Consider the following 20753-nt stretch of genomic DNA (forward strand, 5'->3'; position numbering starts at 1 on the left):
AAGTTTTACTGAGTTTCAGGTCGAATCACAATTCAGCCACAGTTACTGCCTGCTAAACGTAAACATTGCGGGACAGTAAATAGCAGAAGCACAGAGGTTTCACTGAAGTGATTGCAATCACACACGCAGTAAAGATAAGACACGGGCTGTTTGCCACTGGGATTACATAATGTAAGCTTGTTTTGTGGGGGGGTCTGTGTCTGCAGATAAAGGACGTTCGCCTTTCAATGGGACAGACAGGTGAATTTTGGAGATTGACGAGACAGTCGTACGTTTCCAGCTCCAGCCACAAAACCTGCACAGGGTGAGAATACTTCTCCACAAAAGCTTACCTCCACTGTTGTTCTTTTTTCCCCCCCTTCTTTTTCTTTCTTTTTCACTTTGCTGGTTGGTCTGGGATTGTTTTGTGCTGTCCAATGAGGAAGGAAGTCAGTGTGAGAAAGTGCCTGTTTTTTTGGGACCAACAGGAATTGGCCTCATCACAAGCGGTTCCTTTTTTGCTGCTGGAACAATGCACTGGCGTCACACCCCTTGACTGGACCTCGGCATTTCACATGGAAAAATGTTCCCAGAATTCCGCTCCCAGGCTTGGGGTAAGGCCGAGGATGGGGTGAGGGTGAGAGGGCGGGAGGTGGAGGGCGAAGGGTAATGGTTGTTAGCAGTGTGGGTGACACAAAGTAACCAGTGGACACTTCTTACCTATACGACCAAAGAAAAGATCTCAAAGATCAAAGATCTGATTAAATCTTAATACCTGTCTGCTGAGGATGTAAAACTTTAAAGGACACCATGCATTCAACTCTTAATGGTCCAGCACACCAACTCGAACAATGCATTTTTGCTTTGGTTCTTCAAATAAGCTACACAAATGCACATATAAGCCCATATACACCTGATCTGACAGGCTAACATCAAGCCAGCATCTGATCAGACACTTGAAAGACTCAGTTGGGTTACAATCAAAGTTAATCTTCATATAGCTCTGTGTCTGTGATTGCTTTTAGATCCTCAGAGGTGAAGCAACTAGAGGTGGTGGAGGTATACGAGGTCTGGCTAGCTCTGTGTAGGCTGCTGCCCTGGACCCTGATAAGCAGTAGAGAATTAATAGATGGATTGAGGGTAGACTTATCTGCTCCGACAATAATATTTTGACACACTGTAAATTCATTCATTACATTAAAGCAAACACACCAATGCAAGTTGCAGACAGATACAATCTTATATCTTATAAAAGATCTTTCCTTTTTGGTCACTTTGAAAAATAGAATTGATGCATTTTACTCACCATAACATTGGTAGAGGCACCCCATTTACAAGAAATGTGTGCTACATGTTCAGAATTCCACTCCAACAGCGCTGGGCAGCAAGATAAATAAATTACAGCCCTAATGTGCTAAGTCTACACATATGCTATCAGTGTCATTTATCACCCTCGCTACTAAATCATTGTGGAGTGTATGAGAACACAAACTCTGTGTAGAAAGATTAATTTGCACAGTACAGTAAATTATTCATCTAAATCTACCAGAAATGTGCCAGTGTTGAACAATAACATTGCAAATCCATATTTGTGTATTTTACAAATGCATCAATCCATTACTATGCCACAAAATGACAGTGAGGGATCACTATTTTTACCCTCTGGATTTGCATGGGGGTGGGGGTGGGGGGTCCCACATAAGGGAGAAATTACTTCTTTAAAATGCAATGAAAGCAGAGCGATGCATTTTTAAAATTAGGTTATATTAAAAGTATGACATATTTTGTATGAATATGGTCTGGAAGGAATAGAGATCTTGAGACATGTCAGATATTGGACAGCGATATGAAAATTGCCTGTAAGAGGCAAATCAAAGGAGGCAACTTGGGACTCGTGGGGTCAAGTTGGAACAACAGCCCATAGCTATTAGGGCCTGGCAGCGAGGGAGCCTCTCGCGCAACAGGCCTGACATCAGAACAGAGGCCCAGTGGTGTATCACTGCTGAAGCCCATTAGTAAGACACTGTGAGAACATATTCATCACTGTAAACATGAAGCCCTTCTACACGGGCTCATCTGCAAGGATTCAACCTCAGTGAGCCTTTACTGGACAAACAGGCTCCGCACAGACTTCTGACCACCGTGCTCAGACTCAAGCACCCTCTAAGCCCCTGCTGTCACGTTTTGAGGCTGGGTAAGCATGGAAGTGGGCCTAAATCATGTCAAACATGGCATGGCGCCCACTAATTCGCTGTCCACAGGAACACAAACTGGACGTGCAAATGTATACATGTGCAATCTGTGCGCTGCACTACTGTTAATATCACAGCCAAGCCTTAAGTTGACGTGGATAACAATCACTTTATACAAAAGGGTTTGCATCTGTTGTTTGTCCTGCAGAGTGGAGATGGGTCTGTGTGTGTGCGTGTGTGTGATGAGGTCAACTTCAGTTCAACTCATTAAACAGAATCCAAACAGAAGGTCACATTTCACTCTGACGGCCGCTGATAGTTTCTGGTAGGACCAGAGAGCACAGCGAGGCCTCGCACTACCTGAGCCTTTCGCCTAATAAGCCACTCATCTCAGTGCATTGCACACAAACATAACTCTCCCACGTGTAACTTCCAGCGGGACAAATTCCCCGGAATCTGTGTTTGTGAAATTGAAAGCAAAGGTAGGAAACTATTCATACATACACCGAAAAGGAAAAGGACAACTAGGAACTTCAAATCGTCAAAGGAAAAAACAACGGACCCTCCTAAAATATTCCTAGGTCCGTCTATATAAATAAACAATAATAAAGTGTAGTGTACTTTAGAGGTCATGTGCCCCCCCCTTGCCCGCTCAGGAAGTGGAGGAAGAACAGCAGATAAGAGATCATTAAGTCTCTGGATAATTAAACCAGAACCACAGACCCTTATCACACAAGATCACAGCATCTAACAGCATGGCATGCCAAGGTGAAATTACCAGACGCTAATCACGCTGATGGTGTTCAGTGATTACTTTGAATTTCCCCTACGGTGACACTGAGGCCAAAACTCTTGTATCTTTGAAGATTAATATTGCCAATTACTTTGATGGCAGTTTCCCGATTCTCAAAGCCCAGTAACTTCAGTGAAATGTGTTTAATAAGAACCATTAAAAAGCTTGTACTGCACAGAACATTAAGGTTAATGCACCTGTTCTCGCCTACTAATAATGAGGTTAGTGTGTGAATTGTGGGACACCAATTCATACTCTGTCTGGTCTCCCCGATTGGCTCGCTCTTGTGGTTTTAACAACCCTCTTCACACCAGTACGTTCTTCCCTCACATCCATTTATCTCTTTCCTCTTCCTGCTGTGCGATTTTGGCTTGCGTAAAGCAATTATGCTTTGACTTTGGGAAAGGAGGATTTCCTCAAGGCTACAGTAGCTTCTTCCACGCAAACAACTATCCTTGCACTGGCAATCATGCAACAACTGCCTGAACACAAAAACATGTTTGGCTTTCATGCCGTGTCCTTTTCATATTTATTGTCTGTTTGAGGACAATGGTTAAAAAATACAGCGGCAGAAGGGAAATGCATCTGCTAAAAATGCAGCAGGATATGACACTGCTAAGCTCACGTTGACAGATGCGGTGATTATCCAGCATCCCTGCACGTGTCAAAGGCGGAGCTGTTCTGTTGGGATCAATACTGAACATTGAGGGGGTGGTTGGAATAATCACAGACCCTCATGGTGGGAGAGCGGAGTGTGCTATGCTGTTTTTTTGGGGGGGCATACTAGCACACAGACAGCTGTTACACACATGATCTGGTCCATTTTAAGCGCTTCAAACTGAGCGGAACCTGTTGAAAAGGCGTGGCCCTGAGTCATAAATCATACACTGAAGGCATGCAGGATGCCTTTTAGCTAACAGACATCTTTTCAGCAAAGCAAAAGCCTTTATTGACACCTCCATGGTTCACGACATGGTGCCAGTGACCACATAGTGTTGATTGTTGTGGTGCAAGTGTGGGGGATTGCTGGCATGGTTTTGTTTTGTCAACAGCTTCGAAGATGGTAGCTGGAAAGTTCCACAACAGCCCCTCGGGCTCTTATTAAACCGGCAACCACAATGTCAGGAGCTTTAAATTAAAGCTGAAGGTTTAAACTGAGTAAAAACAGACATGCAGAGCAATATTTAACATGGTAATTTAGGCCATATGTTCAAAAACTTGCAAACATATGCAGAAGCTGATCAGTAATGACTCTCAGGTCCAAAAGTGTCACATAAATCACGCTGATTTATATTTGATCATGCTAGACATGCACAATCATGCTTTCTTCTCTACAGCTAGAAGCATTTAATCTTTGGCGTACAGCACATAAAATCTCTCTGGAAATTTTTTTTAAGTCTCCCACACTTACAGTAACGTTTGAACAATTTGGGTTTGTATCCTTAAGGGGGTATTTTCTGTATGTTTAGCGTAAAAATAAGAGCTGCTTAGGCTGTGGATGGTGCTGTGAGAGAATGGAACCACCCCTTGTTTTTCTAATTGCAACAGCAGGTGATTTCTCCTCCCAGTGTGGCATGCTTAGAAGCCTCAGATCCACTGGCAGCGCACATCAAAAGCCCCATTGATTGGCCGGACAGATTGGGGCATAGAGATCAAATGTGCTGTAAAGAAGTGTTAAACTGCTGCGCATTAAACAGGCCAGATATCTGAACTAAAAGGGGGCCATCTGTTAGCTTTGTACCTAACTTTCTACTGCACTTTACTAGATTGTTGATACTACTGGAACAATGACCAAGACTGTGGTATAATGAGACAAAATAATGTAATGAAAAGAAAAAAAAAATGCTTCCAACTGGATCTAAAACTGACACATGACCCCACTGAGCTTAATGTTTTCATATCAGTCAAGTGAATTTTCACTTAGGTATAAGGTTCATTGTCTAGTGCAAATTTACAGTAAATACTTAGTGACATTTAGCGAATGAAAAATTAATTTAAGAAAGTCTTTGATCCCTGTTAACTTCATGAGGGACACAATAGGCTCGATGTGTTTTGTAAATAACAAGTACAACAGTGTATTGACAGTGGTCGCATACTTTTGAGTAAGCATGCTCCGACTCATATCCTCACATGTATTTAATAAAAACAAATAAACAAGCAAACCTCCTCTATAAACCTACAAACAGTGCACACCTGATTGGATGGCCGGCCTCTTAAAATCTATAACGTATGAGCAAGGTTTCCTGGGACAAAATGAATAAATAATTGAGACTTCCGATGATCTAAACAATTGCATCAAGCAGTTTCTCACCAATAGCAGCTTGCCAATAAGTCCAAAATGAGTCAGCAGCCGCTTTCATATCTCTTCATTTTCCAGTCAAAATGTTATTTTTAGGATTTGGATGCCAGCTGAATATATACATAGAACAATCACGAGTCGGCTTTACAAAATACTGTCACAAAGAAAAATGATGTCCCAGGCAAGGCCGCAGATGAAACTGCGGTGGGCCGATGTCTGTTTCCATGGCCGTGTTTATTCTAGAGCAGCACAGCAGAAAAGACTCTGTTATCCTATTGTTTGCATTGGCCAGGAGTAAATAACTCATAGAGCTAAGGACTAAAATGTCCTTATTAATCGAGGTCAGGGTTTCTCCCCATTTAGATAATAGTAACAATAATAATATAACGACAGTGATAAAATCACAATTTGTAAATATTAACAAAGTCTGGTGAGTGCATCACCCCAAAGGCACTTCTCCGTATTTCAACCAAGCCAGCGTCTTCACTTGCGTTGCACCAAGACGTTCCAATCCAAGCATCGCTGCTTGTTTAGCACAGTCCAATTACTTTACAAGGAATTGAAACCTGAGCTGCGCTTGAGAAACCTTAGCCAGACTCCATCAAATATTAAAGTGTACGGGTGTTTTGATGTGTATGAAGGGAAGGCAGGCACGCTATTACACATGTCTTAAGAGATTGATGAGGCTCTAGAGTCTGTGGAAGCCATATATACCAGCGAGATGCCTTGTAGATAAGCAAATTCGGGTCCTTTTTGACACAAAGCAGAGCAAGAGTGCATGGTTTAAAGCAGGCACTGTACGAGGCTGCACTGATGCACCACTGCAGGATCTGTGTGATTCAGTCAATGGTGGGAACGCCAAATGCCTCAATACAGGAGAAGTATGAGATGTCTGGGTCTATTACTCACACTCCTCCAAACTCAATAGTCCATTGTCTTTGCCCAAAAGTGGAACCTCAAACCTATAAGTCAAAGGTGGGGGGGGGGGTTAAAGATGATGTCATCTCTGCAGGAGAGCCGTTCAGCCACACACCTTCATGGCCAGGGAACAGTTACTAAATCCTGTTCCCTCACTGTAAATCCTCCCAGACAAGTTGGCCTGCTGCAGGGGTGATAAAGGTAACAATGCCTGCGCTCAGCGTGAGTTTTCATGAGATAAAATTGCATATGGCATGTGAATTTATTTGCTCTGCCGCCTTCATATACTGCTTTGAGTTCATTTTTCTTTTCCCTCTTGGAACAATTATGCACACACTTGAAAGAAGAAGACTGTTTTTCAGCTGCCATGTGGATGTTAGTTCAACAAACAGTGCTCAGCTAGAGGACAATCTCAGCTTTGTGTTTGTCCACACATAAGCGTTTCACATGATAACTGCCCATTTATAGAAATGGACTTAATATTTTACTTTATATGAGGGTCTTGGTCTCAAAAATCGTGGGTTCCTCATCTGATTTATGAGTGACACCACGTGTTTAAAATTTAAATCCATTTTGGGGAGGGCTGTCTCCTGCTCCATCTTCTAAAATAAACACAGGGGAAAAGAAAGAGACACAATCAGTGACCCCTGAAGACAGCAACAGTGAATCTAGAAATTCTGGATGCCTGAAAGCTTCATCTATATTAACACCCCCCCCCCTCAACAACCTACTGTTGAAAGCACAGAAAATTGCTTATTTTAAGCAACAAACTCCTCTAAAAATCATTATACATGTTAATGACACTCCATTTGTGAGAGAGAAAGAGAAACACACACACACACCAAAAAAAAAAAAAAAAGTGGAGAGGGGAGTGGGCGGTGTTTACCCACTGACATTGTCTGTAACGGCGTATAAAAACTGAGGAGGGACGTCAAGCATCCTTCACTGGGAGTCACTATGCGCTGATGCTCCGCCACATGCCCGCATCACTGTTGGCAAAACAAGGCTCACATCAGCACAGCAAACTCAAACAACAACTAACCGGCACGATGGATGGGCAACATAAAGACCGCAGAATGAGTCACTTGTGGATATTGACGTTACTGATATTTGTCTAACCTCAAGCACACGGATAACTCGGTCTTTTCCCAACTTCTTCTTCTGGATACTGATTGTGGAGCTGGATCTTGTCCTACAGGCTTTGGAGGAAAAGAAAAGAAAAGGATTCTATTTATTCTGATCACTTTATTTTATCATCACTGCATTTTTGGAATAGGAGCGTCTTTTTGTGGGAGGACAAACTGTTTTTTAAGGATACGCACATAAAACTAAAGGATGGCCGTTTGGTTCACATCTGTCCTCGCAATAGTTATTACAGTATCTACTCAGGTATTTTTGTTTTTTACATCTTTGCGTTTATATTTTGGGAAAAATGTATTTTTCTGTGCTCACTCTTTATTTCCTTCTAGGTTTTCGGAACGGGTGTGTTCGAGATAGAGCTGAATCATTTTCAGAACACGAAAGGTTTGCTGGCAAACGGGCTTAGCTGCGGCATGAGTGGCTGCAGGACTTATTTCAAGGTTTGTTTGAAGAACTTCCAGAAGGAGGTGTCTCCTGGAAACTGCATATTTGCCAACGCCAGCACACCTATTCTGGGCACCGACTCCTTCAGCATCCGGCCGGACGCCAGGCTACGCCTGCCGCTCAACTTCACCTGGCCGGTAAGAGCACCTGTCCTGTCGGGCCCACTGGTTTGACGCTTTTACGCAGAAACCAAACCAAATCTACACCGCGCGTTTAAAAATGCGCTCTTCACAGCTGATAAGTGCTGAAAAATGCTTCTACCAAACAACACTCTGAAATATATTTTGCATATAGTACTTAGCTTTTGTCACACCAATTAAATGCAACGTTTTTGTGCCATTTAAACTACGCTTAAGGGTCAGAGGACTCGTTTTATCCTTTGCCTAAAACTGAGTATGCGTTCAACTATGTGAACTCATGTAGGACACAATCCAGTCCCTATATCTGTTGCATGGATCATTTGAATTAAGTGCAACTGCTTTCTTTTATATATATGTAAAGTGTTGTGCCCCTTTACAGGACCCCAAACCCCTGTTTCATCCAAACAAAGCTAAAGATACGAGACCTTCAGGTTGTTTTGTGACCATTGTTTCCCTCATTTGTCCCCACAGGGTGCTTTCTCCTTAGTTATTGAAGCCTGGTATTCTCCTGCAGCGGAGCAGCCCGGAGGTGAGGAGACGTTTATTGGGTTTTCGCCACTAGAGGGAGGCATTGTGGGTGTAACTTGCTTTACTTGTTACTGAAAAGTCCGCTTTTATCAGAAACGTGATGAACGTATGAAGTGCTGGCAAACGCATCTGGCGTTTCAGCGTCATGGGTTCGTGTTTGTTAGGATGTCATGAGTCACACGACAATCCTTTGCAATCAAATCTCGCCAAACACAATCGTACTTCCCTTGATTTATTTTTGGCAGGCATGGGAAAGTGTACATCGCTTAAGTGAGAATTTGAAGCCTTGCCAAAAGTCCCATGACAGGCTTTTCCTGGATTTTACACCTTTTTTTTTCTTTTTTCTTTTTTCTTTTTTTTAAATCTCTGTGAACGCGGCGCATAATGGCGAGAAGTGACGACAAGGGGAATTTGAGGAGGCCTTTTAAGTATGCCTCTTAAATTGTGTATCGTGTTAAAATTTAGAATTGTTAGATGTATTAACGTCAAATTTTAAACAGTCCCTCATGTGAGCCAGTTTGTGGCCTAAATAGGATTAAATGTTTTTTTTCTGTTTTATTCACAGATACCACCAACCCCAAATTCTTGATTAGTTATTTTACCATCCAAAGGCAGTTGGGAATAGGGCGTGAGTGGTCCAAGGATATGCTCAGCGGGAGGCAGACGGAGCTACGTTACTCATACCGGTTCATCTGCAACGAAAATTACTACGGGGCCACTTGTTCCAAAAGATGCGCTCCAAGAGACGACCGTTTTGGCCACTTCACCTGCAAGCCTGATGGGGAAGAAGCCTGTCTGCCGGGATGGAGGGGAGAATACTGCCAAGAACGTAAGCAAGAGTGAAGACACCATATGGGCACTTTTCTTTGTTTGTATAAAAGGTCATGAGTCAGATTTCAGGAAGGCTGCTTGCGCATTAGTCCTAAAGGGAGCAAAAAACACAGGCCATTAACAGCTTTATATTAGGTAGTTACAAAGGAAGATAAGGGAGGTTCTGTACATTTATTTTTCTCTCAATCCTTCCAATTTTTCTTTTTCTTGACTTCATTTGGCCCATATTAAATGACCTGTTAAGCCACATGATCACAGGTGTGCGTGGGACGCGAGGAAGCAGGGCACAATTTGCGCACAAGTGAGGTTCAGGTGAAATCTGATGACAGCCAACTTGATGCTGCTTTCTTTCTGGGCGCGTGAGATTTAATCCAGGGCGGTGGTCGCTCGGCAGCACGCGTCGGGGTTAATCGCGGCATTATTGCCCGCCACGCGCCACTAAATTGCAGGCCCTATTGTGGAGGCGGTGTGGGGCGGCAGCTGCACACGGGGCTCGAACAGTGCGCCCGTAACAATGGGGCAGCTGTCCTGCTTTTTTCCCCCCCTTTTCTTTCTTTTTTTTTTTAGAGCAAACATCTGCTCCGCTCTAACCAACAGTGCAAAAAATAAATTAATGAAAAATTAAAAATCACGCAAAATCAGTGTGCCTCACGACACTCTACAGGAAATCGTTTTTATTGATACACCAGCGAGTAAAATAAATAAATAAATACTGTTTTAATAATTGCCTAATAAGTTAATAACACTAAATTACCCCCCCCCCCCCCCTCTCTCAGCAATCTGTCTTGAAGGCTGCAATGAAAGGAACGGAAACTGCACATTACCTGGAGAGTGCAAGTGAGTATTCACTTTGGTTTGCTGTCCCTCCACAATTAGCCAACGAAAAGGGTAAATAAAAGTCAACCCTACTCATGAGAAATATAAAGTATTCAAAGTACAAAGGGACCTTTTTTCACTATTGTTCCCCTTTTGTCAGGCTTGTTGTAGCTCTTGTATGTGAGTGAGCAGATGAAAGTTGATTTGTGTGTGATCCAGCTATTATATTTTGTGTGAACAGATGCAGACAGGGCTGGCAGGGTCTCTTTTGTGATGTGTGTAAAATCCACCCGTCCTGTAAACACGGTACCTGTAAAGAGGCTTGGCAGTGCAATTGCAAAGAAGGCTGGGGGGGCATCTTCTGTGACCAAGGTGAGTGAATTAGAAAGCGACTCCAGACGTCTTTGTCTCAAAGGATAATGCAAAAAGCGGAAAATGTGTGGCTCATTTGATGCAATCCCTCCTTTTGGTTCCAGTAGTCACGTTTTCTCCTGTTTGTTTACAGACCTGAACTACTGCACCCACCATAAACCCTGCGCAAACGGGGCCACGTGCTTGAACACAGGCCAGGGCAGCTACACCTGCACCTGCCTGCCAGGCTTCACCGGGGTTAACTGCGACTCGGAGGTCAGGGAATGTGACAGGCAGACCTGCCACAACGGAGGTCGCTGCCTGGTGAGTCGGGAAGTCTCTCTCTCTCCTTTCCCACAACACAGGCTTTCCTGTTTTTGTTTTTGCCTCCGTCTATCTGCTAGTCCAGGAGGATGCTATCGATTGTCAAGTCAGTGGGTGACCCAGTTCACAGACGATGTACTGTAAATAGAATTTGGTCTAAGGATAATGGGGTTTGTTGGGGCAGTCATGAACAGGATGTGATAAAAAACGTCTGACACGGAGGGTTTTTTTTTTGATAAACTTTATATCTTTTCTCCTGCAGGACTCTGAGGATGGGTATAGGTGTGAGTGTCCGCAGGGATTCGAAGGACAACACTGTGAACACAGGGTGCTCACTTGTGCAGACAAACCATGCTTCCAAGGTGGCACATGCCAAGAGAGGGATAATGGCCGTAGTTACACATGCGAGTGTCCACCAGGATACACTGGACTTAACTGTGAGAAGAAAGTGGACAAATGTACCTCACTGCAATGCACCAATGGTAAGAGACCAGACGCACATCACTGCAAAAGCATGTATGGTGCTGCATTTCTACATCAGCAGTTATCAATAATGATGGTGTTTTTTGCACAGGTGGACACTGCGTGGTCCGCGGTAACCTCCGAGTGTGCAGCTGTCGCTCAGGTTTCACGGGACCGCGCTGCGAGATCAACGTCAACGAGTGCGCCGCAAACCCCTGCGCAAACGGCTCCACCTGCATAGATCGCATCAACGACTACACCTGCACCTGTCCTCTAGGGTATACAGGCCGCCACTGCGACAAGCCCACAGACTACTGTGCTTCTCAACCCTGCCTCAATGGAGGGACTTGCACCACAGGAGCCAAAGGCCAGTCCACCTGCATCTGCCCGGCCCATTACAGCGGCCCTCAGTGCCAGTTCAACAGTGAGCATCAAGCCAACACCCCCAGCCCCACAATAAGCTGGGAGTCCAGTGAAAAGCAAAAGTTGGTAGCCATCGTTTTGGGTGTGGGCGTAGTGGCTGCTCTGTTGCTTTTGTGCATGGCAGTGGCAGTGATGGGGCACATCAAGAAGCAGAAGGATAAGGAGCAGGACTCGGACACCATGAACAACCTCTCCAAGGTTGACCTTCAGAAGGAGAACCTCATCTCTACTCTAGAGCTCAAGAACACCAATAAAAAGTTTGAATTGGAGGTGGACTGTCCCAGGGAAAAGTCTAATCACAAATACATCAACCACTACCACCTGGACTATAAACCCTCCGCGAGGTACAAGGATGAACTGTCCCTTGTGGACAAAGATGAAAACTGTGAAAAGTCAATAGAAGACACAAAACATTTAAGTAGAATGTACAGGTAGGTGGATGAGAAGAGATGCATATGTTGACTTATACCACCATGCACTGTTTTTGTGCCGTGTGCCTGACATGTTGTGTCTTTACAGTGAGAGACCAGAGTGTAGAATATCTACAATAAGTTCTTCTGGAGATTCAATGTACCAGTCTGTCTTCGTAATAGCAGAAGAGAAAAATGAATGCATCATTGCAACTGAGGTAAATCTATTTACTTGTTCCAGCCCTTTAATAACTGATCGTTTAGATCTTGCACGTGTTGCTGTGATTGTCACTAAATGTTTGGACTCCGTCTCTTTCAGGTATAATAAATTGAATATATTATTCATCGTCAACATTGGATTTCTTGTGGACTGTTTACAAGTGTGGAAAGACTGGGATTTATTTAAACGCAAGTTGCTGCTCTTGAAAACTTGATAACTGGATAGAGCTTGTGTGCTCTCTGAATGCAATAGAAGTAAAGCTACTAATCTATGTGCGAATGTAAAGACTGGGATTTCTTTTTTTAAAAAAAAAAAAGGGAAATAATGAGCCAATCAGGCTTGCTCTCGCAACCTCGTCCGCTCTGTTCAAGTTCCTCCGAGGGCAACGGGCCAAGATGCGTGTGCCCGCATGCTGATTGGAAGAAGCGGGCTATCCCGATGGACGCTTTCCATCTTATTGCAGTAATCGGCAATCAAACAAATCAACTCACCGCCAACGGGAATGTGGATGGAGCCAGCTTTTTTTCCATTTCATCTGACCTGCGACGCGCTATGCAAACAAAAACCAGCATTGTGCTAAAGAAGAAAAGAAAAAGGGACTGAAAAAAAAAGAAAACTACTGAAAACGGTTCATTTTTGAGAGATGTTTAGGATTATCGTTTGAAAAATTCAATCCGTTTTATAAAGAATGTATTCAGCCTTGATCACAAAGCCTTATACCCCCTTTTTAAAGGGAATTGTTGTGCCCTGCTTATCTTGATTTCTTTGCACAACCCCATGGAGGTAACAGTGAAAGATCAAGTGATGCAATATGCTAAAGCGCCATGCAGGGAAACTCATAATAAGGCCTTGTTTTACTTTATGCAAAATCCCCCTTAAATAAAGACAAAGAAATACATGTTGTGACTATCGTACCGAGAACGCCTTCAATGGAAATTACTGAATCAATAATGTTATTTTGTAAGATTAGTATTTCATTAGTAATTTAAGTATATGAAGCACTGATTTTTCTCTTTCTATGTTTTATAAGATTATTTTGTATATAGTGTATATTTATATGTTGAGATTAGAAGTATGACTTGTACATCTGTTTTTAAGTTGATGCCTCGCAAAGGTGAATATATTTTTAAAGTGTTTTTGTTTTGGTGTTTTTATTGTATTGTTATTATTTTTGCTATGAAAAGAAACAAGAACTACATATCTGGTACACTGTTTGTTTGTCGGTCTTCGTCGGTTGAGTGTCCATCTGGTCGAATAGAGATCCTAAATTAAATGTTGGAATCATCTAGAAGCTTTATTTGTGTCGCCTGGTGTGAAAGTGACTTCATTGTCTATAGATGCAGTAATATTTGGCCTGGTAGCTTCTTCTGATGATACTATGTCTATGAGATCTGTGTCTGCGTGATATGAAATCATTGTGCTAGCAATCATTCAGTGGGCAGCATTGTAATTGGCAGGAAATGTAAGAAAATACTCAAACAAAAAGATATATATATATATTTAAAAGTCTGTATGTCATAATAAAGAGTCCTTGTTGTCTTTTCTGCTTAAATGGATCTTGGAACTGCTGCATCTCTTGATATCTGCGTCTATAATGATCAATAATTGATTCTTGTAGCTGACTGAAAGGTGAAAGGTGTGAGAAACACAGCAAAACTAGTGCGCGGAGAAAATCTATATGTCCTCGAACTAATGGCGCATGATCACAGCAAACAAAGGGCCCCACAGCCAAGGCTCCATGATGCACACAGGGACTAATAACGATTGCACCGTCTCTTTGGAGATCTAACACTTTACTTACTTAACCCAGCCTTCAGCCAATATCAAAGCACCAGGCTGATGTTTCTCTCAAGTAAAGAGCCATGTCTTTCACAACCACCTGGTGGCAGTAGGTTTTATGTGAAGTAACAAGAAAGTAGTTCTCTCCTTTCTTAACCCATCAAATATCATCCTCGCAGACTTACAGAGGACAAACTGATCTCAGTTATCAGCCACTGCGGTGTTAAGCTCGTCTATAGAGAACACAGACACCTAATGAGCTTAAGAGAGCACAGATATAACAGTCCCAGCTATTTATAGGTAATGTGATTACCTCTGCACTATGAGTTTGACCCTATGCTGTATATTGAAAGTGCTCATAAAGATTAAAACGTTAGAAACAAAGACAGTTTCTTTCTTCTTCTTCTCTTTAAAATATATCTGCTTATTCTTGTTATTTCCCTGCCCCGGGTTCTTGCGTGTTCTCATGCGCAACGACTCAAAACTTAGGCGAGGCGTCGCCACAAAAGAGCCCCGCCCCTTCTATTTAATTGGCCAAGGTCGTGTCTCTCTGACGTACTTTGATCAACAAATACACGTGTGTGCACGTCGGTATACTAAGGAGGAATGGTCAGTATTTGCATTTGGATGACACTGACTAATTACTGATGCCTCGCTTCATTGTGACGTGAAAGATGGTTCCTCCTTTCAGCGCTTTATTTATCTATATATCTATATATAGGAACAGCCCGATGTATGAGACTCTATGAGGTCGTAGAAGACTGGAAATAACATCGAGCAGCTACTTGTGGACTTTTTTTTTCTCTTCCCAAACGAAGTTAAGTGCCTACAATGAAACCTCAGGACATTATAAAGGAAAAGAGCAGCCTGTGGATATTTGGCTATGGCTCCCTAGTGTGGAAACCCGATTTTGAATACAAGAGAAGAAAAATAGGGTACATTAGAGGATACAAGAGACGGTTCTGGCACGGAGATGACTTTCATCGAGGGGACAAGGAAAAGGTGAGATTTGCAGCCACACCTGAAACACAAGTATTTCCTGCTGATTCTAATCCTTTAGGAGTTCGCTCGTGCATTTTTAGATGTAGGCTACAGTATGTTGTTGTGAAGTATGAAGCATTTTCTTGTTGGTTGAGTTCTCACTGTCGGTGTTTTTGCTCTCTACAGCCAGCCAGAGTTGTCACACTAATAGCAGATGAGGAGGTGAGTGAACCACTTAAATATTGAATGTGTAAGTAAAGCAGTGGATTCAGAAGTTCTATAATCCTTAAAAAGCAAAACTAAAACTAAAATATCTTAAAAATATCTTCTCCTTCTTCTCCTTGTCCTTTTTTTTTTTTTTTTTTTTTCAATGTCAGCACAACAAGCCCGATGAGGCTGTGTTGTTTACTCAGACTGGAATGTCTGACTGTGAGTCACTGGTCTTCTCAGATGTGTTGCAATACAAGTGACAAAAAAAAACAAATAACAAGTAATAACTCTGCTCAGAAAATAATTAGCTAACCGGCCAGTCACACTAAAAGAACAACTTTGCTATTTTAAACTTTCCACCTTTCTGAGTATGAGTTTTTGTGTGATGTGTTGCAATAAACTGTAACTGTGGCATGATAAACAGGGAAAAATGTTAAACCCATTATTTACTGGTTGTCTACTGTTTGTTCTACTGTTTAATGTTCTAATTTCTATTCAATTCTGGCACTGGGTCAAGCAAAAACTGGACTTTAAATAACATCCTATAGGCTCAATCAATGTTGTTTGACAAACCAAAACACTGTAGTTTTATTTTTAGGTTTGTCTCTCTGTATATGTTCACAAAGTCAAGTCTTGCAAGTGTTGTAAACTAGTGAGTCAACCTCCACCTGTTTGTACTCTGCAGGCTTGCACATGGGGCATGGCCTATGAAGTGACTGAGTGCCAGGTCGAAGCGTCTCTTCAGTATTTAAACATGAGAGAGGTTGTCCAGGGCGGGTACATAACAGAGATGGTGGAATTCATTCCTAAAGACGGTCACGGTTCAGTGTTGTCCCTTGTTTACATCGCCACACCTGACAACCCCATCTACCTCGGGCCGGCCTCGGATGTGGAGATTGCCGCCCAGATTGCCATCTGCAGAGGCAACACCGGCCACAACATTGAGTACCTGGTCCGCCTTGCAGAATTTATGAGGCACCACTGTCCAGAGGTGGAGGATGAGCACCTTTTCTCTATCGAGACAGCTGTTTTGAACATTTTCAGCAACTGCAGAGAGCTCAGATCCAATGACAGGAAATCCCTGCTGCTGGAAGTTATATAAAGAGTAAACTCCACTTTTTATGAAAATAATTTTCATTTTAGTGGAAAAACAAATGAAGTCTTGGTAAATATTTCAAGGGTAAATGGTGCTTAAAAAGGAAATACTTTATTTGGTTTCAACTAAAAGGGAGAAAACTATCTCATGTCACTCGGAAATCTATGACATTCTCATCTCATCTCATTTTTCAACTGTTCACTTTAATATGCAGGCGATTCTCATTGTATTTCATATTGCACACAAAAATCAGCACGTCATGTTTTTAAGATTCCACACTATCCACAGAGGTCTGACATATTTATGATATGTTATGATATTGTAACCTTGTTAATATTATGAAATGTTAATGCACATTTTTTTAAATAAAGTTTTTGAATAAAAACATACAAATCTGTATGAGAAAATTGTGTTCGGGATTTCCTTCCCTGTTTATCTAGTCGCATATACATCTCTTATATTTTGTCCGTGCATACAGACCCTCCTGATTCATATTCCCACATCATATCGCCAAAGAAAGCCGCCTCTGGCATTGTGAAATTGCTGACTTTTCCTCAGAGAGCTGTTAAAAGCATGGGCCAAGAATCTTTAAGACACTCTTTTGTGAATTTATATTAAATTGGATGTAAGAAACTTCAAAGCCTCTCTATGCAGGTTCTTGTGACTTATAGAATGCTTTAAAACTGTTTTCCTTGCTGCTCCCAGTTTTATGCCTCTGAAATTGTTCCAAGCACAGTGGTTGGTCCAGCTTTAAAGGGTCATTTTTGTAATTCAGGCATTCCTCAAACACACAAAATGCATTAGCATCTCATTTTGTAAAACCTCATAAAGTCTTTTAACCGTCGTAAAGAAAACTGACGGTGAAAAATAGCAAAATACTGATAAACATGGTGCAATGTTCAGTGGTGTTGGTGTTGGGAATAATCTGTTTACCAGAGTGCACATAAGCTATTATAGAGGGAGCGTTAGGGGCTCTGCGGGCAGGTGGGGTGCAGATAGGGTTTCTTTCCCTGTCTGGGCTCCTTCTTTCATGGATAAACAAGCCACAGTTCTGTGGTACTGCTCTGCTTTCCTAGAACTCAGCCCCAAACTAGGTCAAAGGTTTAGAGCCATGAAAACAGCAGAGCAAAGAGATCTCACATGCACAAAACATGTAAAACAGACACAGACAGAATATCCTCTCAGGTAGAAAAATCTGTAGAACTCATTACATAACTCTGTTCTCAGAGATAAAGGTTTCAGTGAAAGCCCATTTCTGTCAATACAAGTGCAAGCTCTCCCTCGGACGAATTACTGAACCGTAAATTATGTTTTCCAAGTGCCAAAAAAGGTAGCAAAGCAGTAAAGGCTGCATATTTTCACAGTTTGTTCAAGACTTTTAAGGTGTCATGTCAGCAGATAGTCAGAATTTAGTCCTACAGAAAAGGAGATTAGGTACAAATAATAATAATGAATAAGTCTTCAACTTATAAATGAACATATTTAGTGTATTCTGACATATCTGATTCTGTATCTGTCTTATTACGGTCACACGGGATGAAGTTCTGGGTCCAAATCTTTGTGTGCCATTTATTCTCACCGTGCTTGGTCTGTTTCTTTGGTTTCTTTGTTTCTGTTTCTAAGTGATTACCCCTGCGCCCAGCATGCACTTTCTATTATTGTTACTATGGTTAATTTTTCCAGCATTACATTAAAGAACAAAAGTGTTCCTCGAGATTCAGCGCTGGTCTCTGTTAGGTACAAACCACTGTCCAAGGTACAACGATAGTACCTGAAAGAGCATCACCCAAATGATAAGCCGGGGTTGACCATACAGTGGCCCAATAAGATACTGTTTGCGGAAAAACAGTAAAGTGAAGCGAGCTATCAGTGTTGTCTGAGACGTGGCGTTTTCATTAAAACTAATGAGATTATCCAGATAAACAAGACAGAGTCATGTGTTTGTTAGTGGTTTTCTACACCACATGTGGTCACATGTGGTACACAGAAACCTGGTACTGTGCAGTCCTGGTACAAGCTGTTCCAGACAAAAATGTTAGATGACTGTGATGACTCAGAAAATATGAGTACTCGTTTCCCTTCAGTCCACACCCAACATGCTTTTAATTTTTACTATTCATGAGTTTACTAAAGAAAGAGACGCTAATTGAATCGAGAGTTTCTGTTTGCACAGCATTCAGTTTCTTCTTTTTTTGATGAGATTTTATTCTTCTTCCAGTCTATTCTTCAACGTATAAGTAAGGCTGGACCTCTACTTCTTGGCATGTTAGGATTTGAAGACACTAATACCTGTTGGGTGCATCCTTCCCCAGCTGGCACAGCAGGCCTTTATCATAAAGTAAAGTTCTTTCATTCTTGAGTTTTTATTCATTTTTGTGCTTGGTTAGGTTTAAGCATCAAAACTACTTGGGAAAAGTAGTTATTGTAGTATGTTGTAGGAGGGTTGTTTTCACACTTAAGCTAAGGAAAAATGACACTGACATAGATCTGAGGTCTATTACAGGCTTTGGTCTAACGCTGGGCTGTACACCACCTGATTAGTTTTTCCATGCATTTAATTACACAAACTCAAGACAGCCTGAGTCACACAAAGTCATCGGCAATCACACGCTGTGTGCTCAATCTAAAGTATAATTATGGGAGCTACGACAACTGGTAACAGATAACATTTAATGGACTGATAGCATTCAAAGCAGATGACTGCATGATTTACCGCTTACTGTGGCAATAACAATAAAGATAAGTCAGTCAATAAAACCTCTTTACCATACCAGTGTTTGGCAAAGTGCAGAGGAAATGTGAAACCTAGGATCAATATTCTTAGGAGGTAATTCTGCACCAACATATGTGCAAACATCTCCATATGTCTGACATTTTGCATTCTTTTTTTACTCTTAATTGCATTGCTATTTAAGCCCACAGAATTGGTTCTATAAAGCTTTTTCTTTTAATAAGTAAATTAAAAAGTAAAGTGCATATTTTGTGCTCCATGTGCATTGTGAACCACAATTTTAGGAAATCATGTTGTTAAAAAAGATGCCTTAGTTGTAAAGAACATTGACAATAACACAAAGAGACTGAGATCATGTGCTCAGCATGTTCAATCTGGTCTATCCACCACTACACAGAACAGTTGTCACGTCCCTAAAAAACATTGTTTCTTGTGTTTGGAGCCTCCACCTGCATGCTAATGTGTACTCAATCTGAACTCTGACTCTTGACCTTGGTTTGGTCAGTCAATGGCTGATGGTCATCTTGGAAATATGTTAAAGAGAAAGTGATTAGGCCGCTAATGGAGTCCATCCACTTTAGAGCCCTTGCCCTCTTACACTGGATGGTCAGCTCTGTCTCCTGAGGGTCACCTCACCCCTCTATGAGAGGACCTAAGTGTTTTTTTGATTGGGAAGGCAACTTCATCGAAACAGGAAGACCATCTATTAATAAGACACAAATAATGTTTCAATCGTCTAATAGACGCAGAAGCTCGTACTTCACGTAGTAAGTGCATTATACGAAATATAAAGCTTTCAGGTTACTCAGATCAAAAGGGCAAATCTGACTTCTGGTTTGGGCCTGAGCTGCATCTGATCTGGTTACAGTGTTTCTTCTCGTCAAAGCAGAACATGACTCATGTGGGCTGGATCTCTTAATTCAATCTGCACAGAGCAGGAACGGGGACCTGAATCAGGCTTGACAAAATTAAAGTTGCAGCCAGGGACCTGCTGCCTCGATCCCTGAGGAACGTCACTTTTGCACCACTTAATTTCATTTCCCTAATCTCATTTACACCCAAACTCACCGCGGTGTCACGGGTCTGGCCGAGGGGTGTCGTGCACTGAGGTGAGAGTTTCTAAATGTACTCAATCTGACTTTAAATCCAAAACACCACAATAACTGTTAAAATTACTCTACGCTGCTTTGTGTGATGTATAATCATGAATCGGGATGCCAGTGGTAGCAGGGCCAGTCTATTTGCCATCCTAATAACAAGCAATGAACACACACAGCACAGCTGCTCTTGAGTAACTACTGAGGAAATGAAAAAGAAAGAAATGTCACAGATGTTTGCACTGACTGTTCTGAGTGACACCGTGAATACAACTTCTTATATTTCCTCTACTCTTTGGCAAAGAGTGCGGCAGGGAACAGTTATTGAATGTCCTATCTTTGTTGTTGTAGCTATAATGAGAGCTGCTGGAGGTAGTTGTAAATTATCAGTGCTCTAATGTGGCTCGATCGAGCTCTTACTCCAAATAAAAGAGTCTTTATGAACTGGCAGATGCTCGGGGCAGCTTCAGTTAGTCACACCCAGAATGTACTGTTCCTGAAACACATCACACCAAAAAAAGTAAAGTGGAGATTGGTACTTGGCATTGACAACAAAGAACAGAATTGGTTTTGAAGGAACAAATTAATT

At 42.0% G+C, this 20753-nt stretch overlaps 2 protein-coding genes across 2 annotated transcripts; both read left to right on the forward strand.

Moving 5' to 3' along the window:
• The first annotated feature begins 7111 nt into the window (after positions 1 to 7111).
• LOC146366217 (delta-like protein 4) lies at positions 7112 to 13822 on the forward strand. Its single transcript, XM_084915116.1, has 11 exons — positions 7112 to 7570; positions 7651 to 7902; positions 8377 to 8434; positions 8999 to 9262; positions 10041 to 10101; positions 10322 to 10452; positions 10586 to 10755; positions 11018 to 11237; positions 11330 to 12071; positions 12160 to 12268; positions 12370 to 13822. The coding sequence occupies exons 1-11, from the start codon at positions 7517 to 7519 to the stop codon at positions 12373 to 12375; spliced, it is 2067 nt and encodes a 688-aa protein (XP_084771242.1). The 5' UTR covers positions 7112 to 7516; the 3' UTR covers positions 12376 to 13822.
• A 783-nt stretch (positions 13823 to 14605) lies between these two features.
• LOC146366218 (glutathione-specific gamma-glutamylcyclotransferase 1-like) lies at positions 14606 to 18233 on the forward strand. The gene is made up of 3 exons (XM_084915117.1): positions 14606 to 15051; positions 15217 to 15252; positions 15926 to 18233. The coding sequence occupies exons 1-3, from the start codon at positions 14881 to 14883 to the stop codon at positions 16340 to 16342; spliced, it is 624 nt and encodes a 207-aa protein (XP_084771243.1). The 5' UTR covers positions 14606 to 14880; the 3' UTR covers positions 16343 to 18233.
• Positions 18234 to 20753: the final 2520 nt, after the last annotated feature.

The sequence above is a fragment of the Perissodus microlepis genome, chromosome 19, assembly GCF_051167445.1.
Source record: "Perissodus microlepis isolate ML-2025 ecotype Zambia chromosome 19, ASM5116744v1, whole genome shotgun sequence".
Taxonomy (NCBI): Eukaryota; Metazoa; Chordata; class Actinopteri; order Cichliformes; family Cichlidae; genus Perissodus; species Perissodus microlepis.

What these genes read in the sequence shown, in the direction of transcription:
- LOC146366218 (XM_084915117.1), top strand. Translation starts at nt 14,881, where the DNA reads ATGAAACCTCAGGACATTATAAAGGAAAAGAGCAGCCTGTGGATATTT. An exon ending in ATCGAGGGGACAAGGAAAAG is followed by an intron (nt 15,052 to 15,216) that starts GTGAGATTTGCA and finishes TGCTCTCTACAG; the next exon opens with CCAGCCAGAGTTGTCACACT. An exon ending in CACTAATAGCAGATGAGGAG is followed by an intron (nt 15,253 to 15,925) that starts GTGAGTGAACCA and finishes TGTACTCTGCAG; the next exon opens with GCTTGCACATGGGGCATGGC.
- LOC146366217 (XM_084915116.1), top strand. Translation starts at nt 7,517, where the DNA reads ATGGCCGTTTGGTTCACATCTGTCCTCGCAATAGTTATTACAGTATCT. An exon ending in TTATTACAGTATCTACTCAG is followed by an intron (nt 7,571 to 7,650) that starts GTATTTTTGTTT and finishes ATTTCCTTCTAG; the next exon opens with GTTTTCGGAACGGGTGTGTT. An exon ending in ACATTACCTGGAGAGTGCAA is followed by an intron (nt 10,102 to 10,321) that starts GTGAGTATTCAC and finishes TTGTGTGAACAG; the next exon opens with ATGCAGACAGGGCTGGCAGG.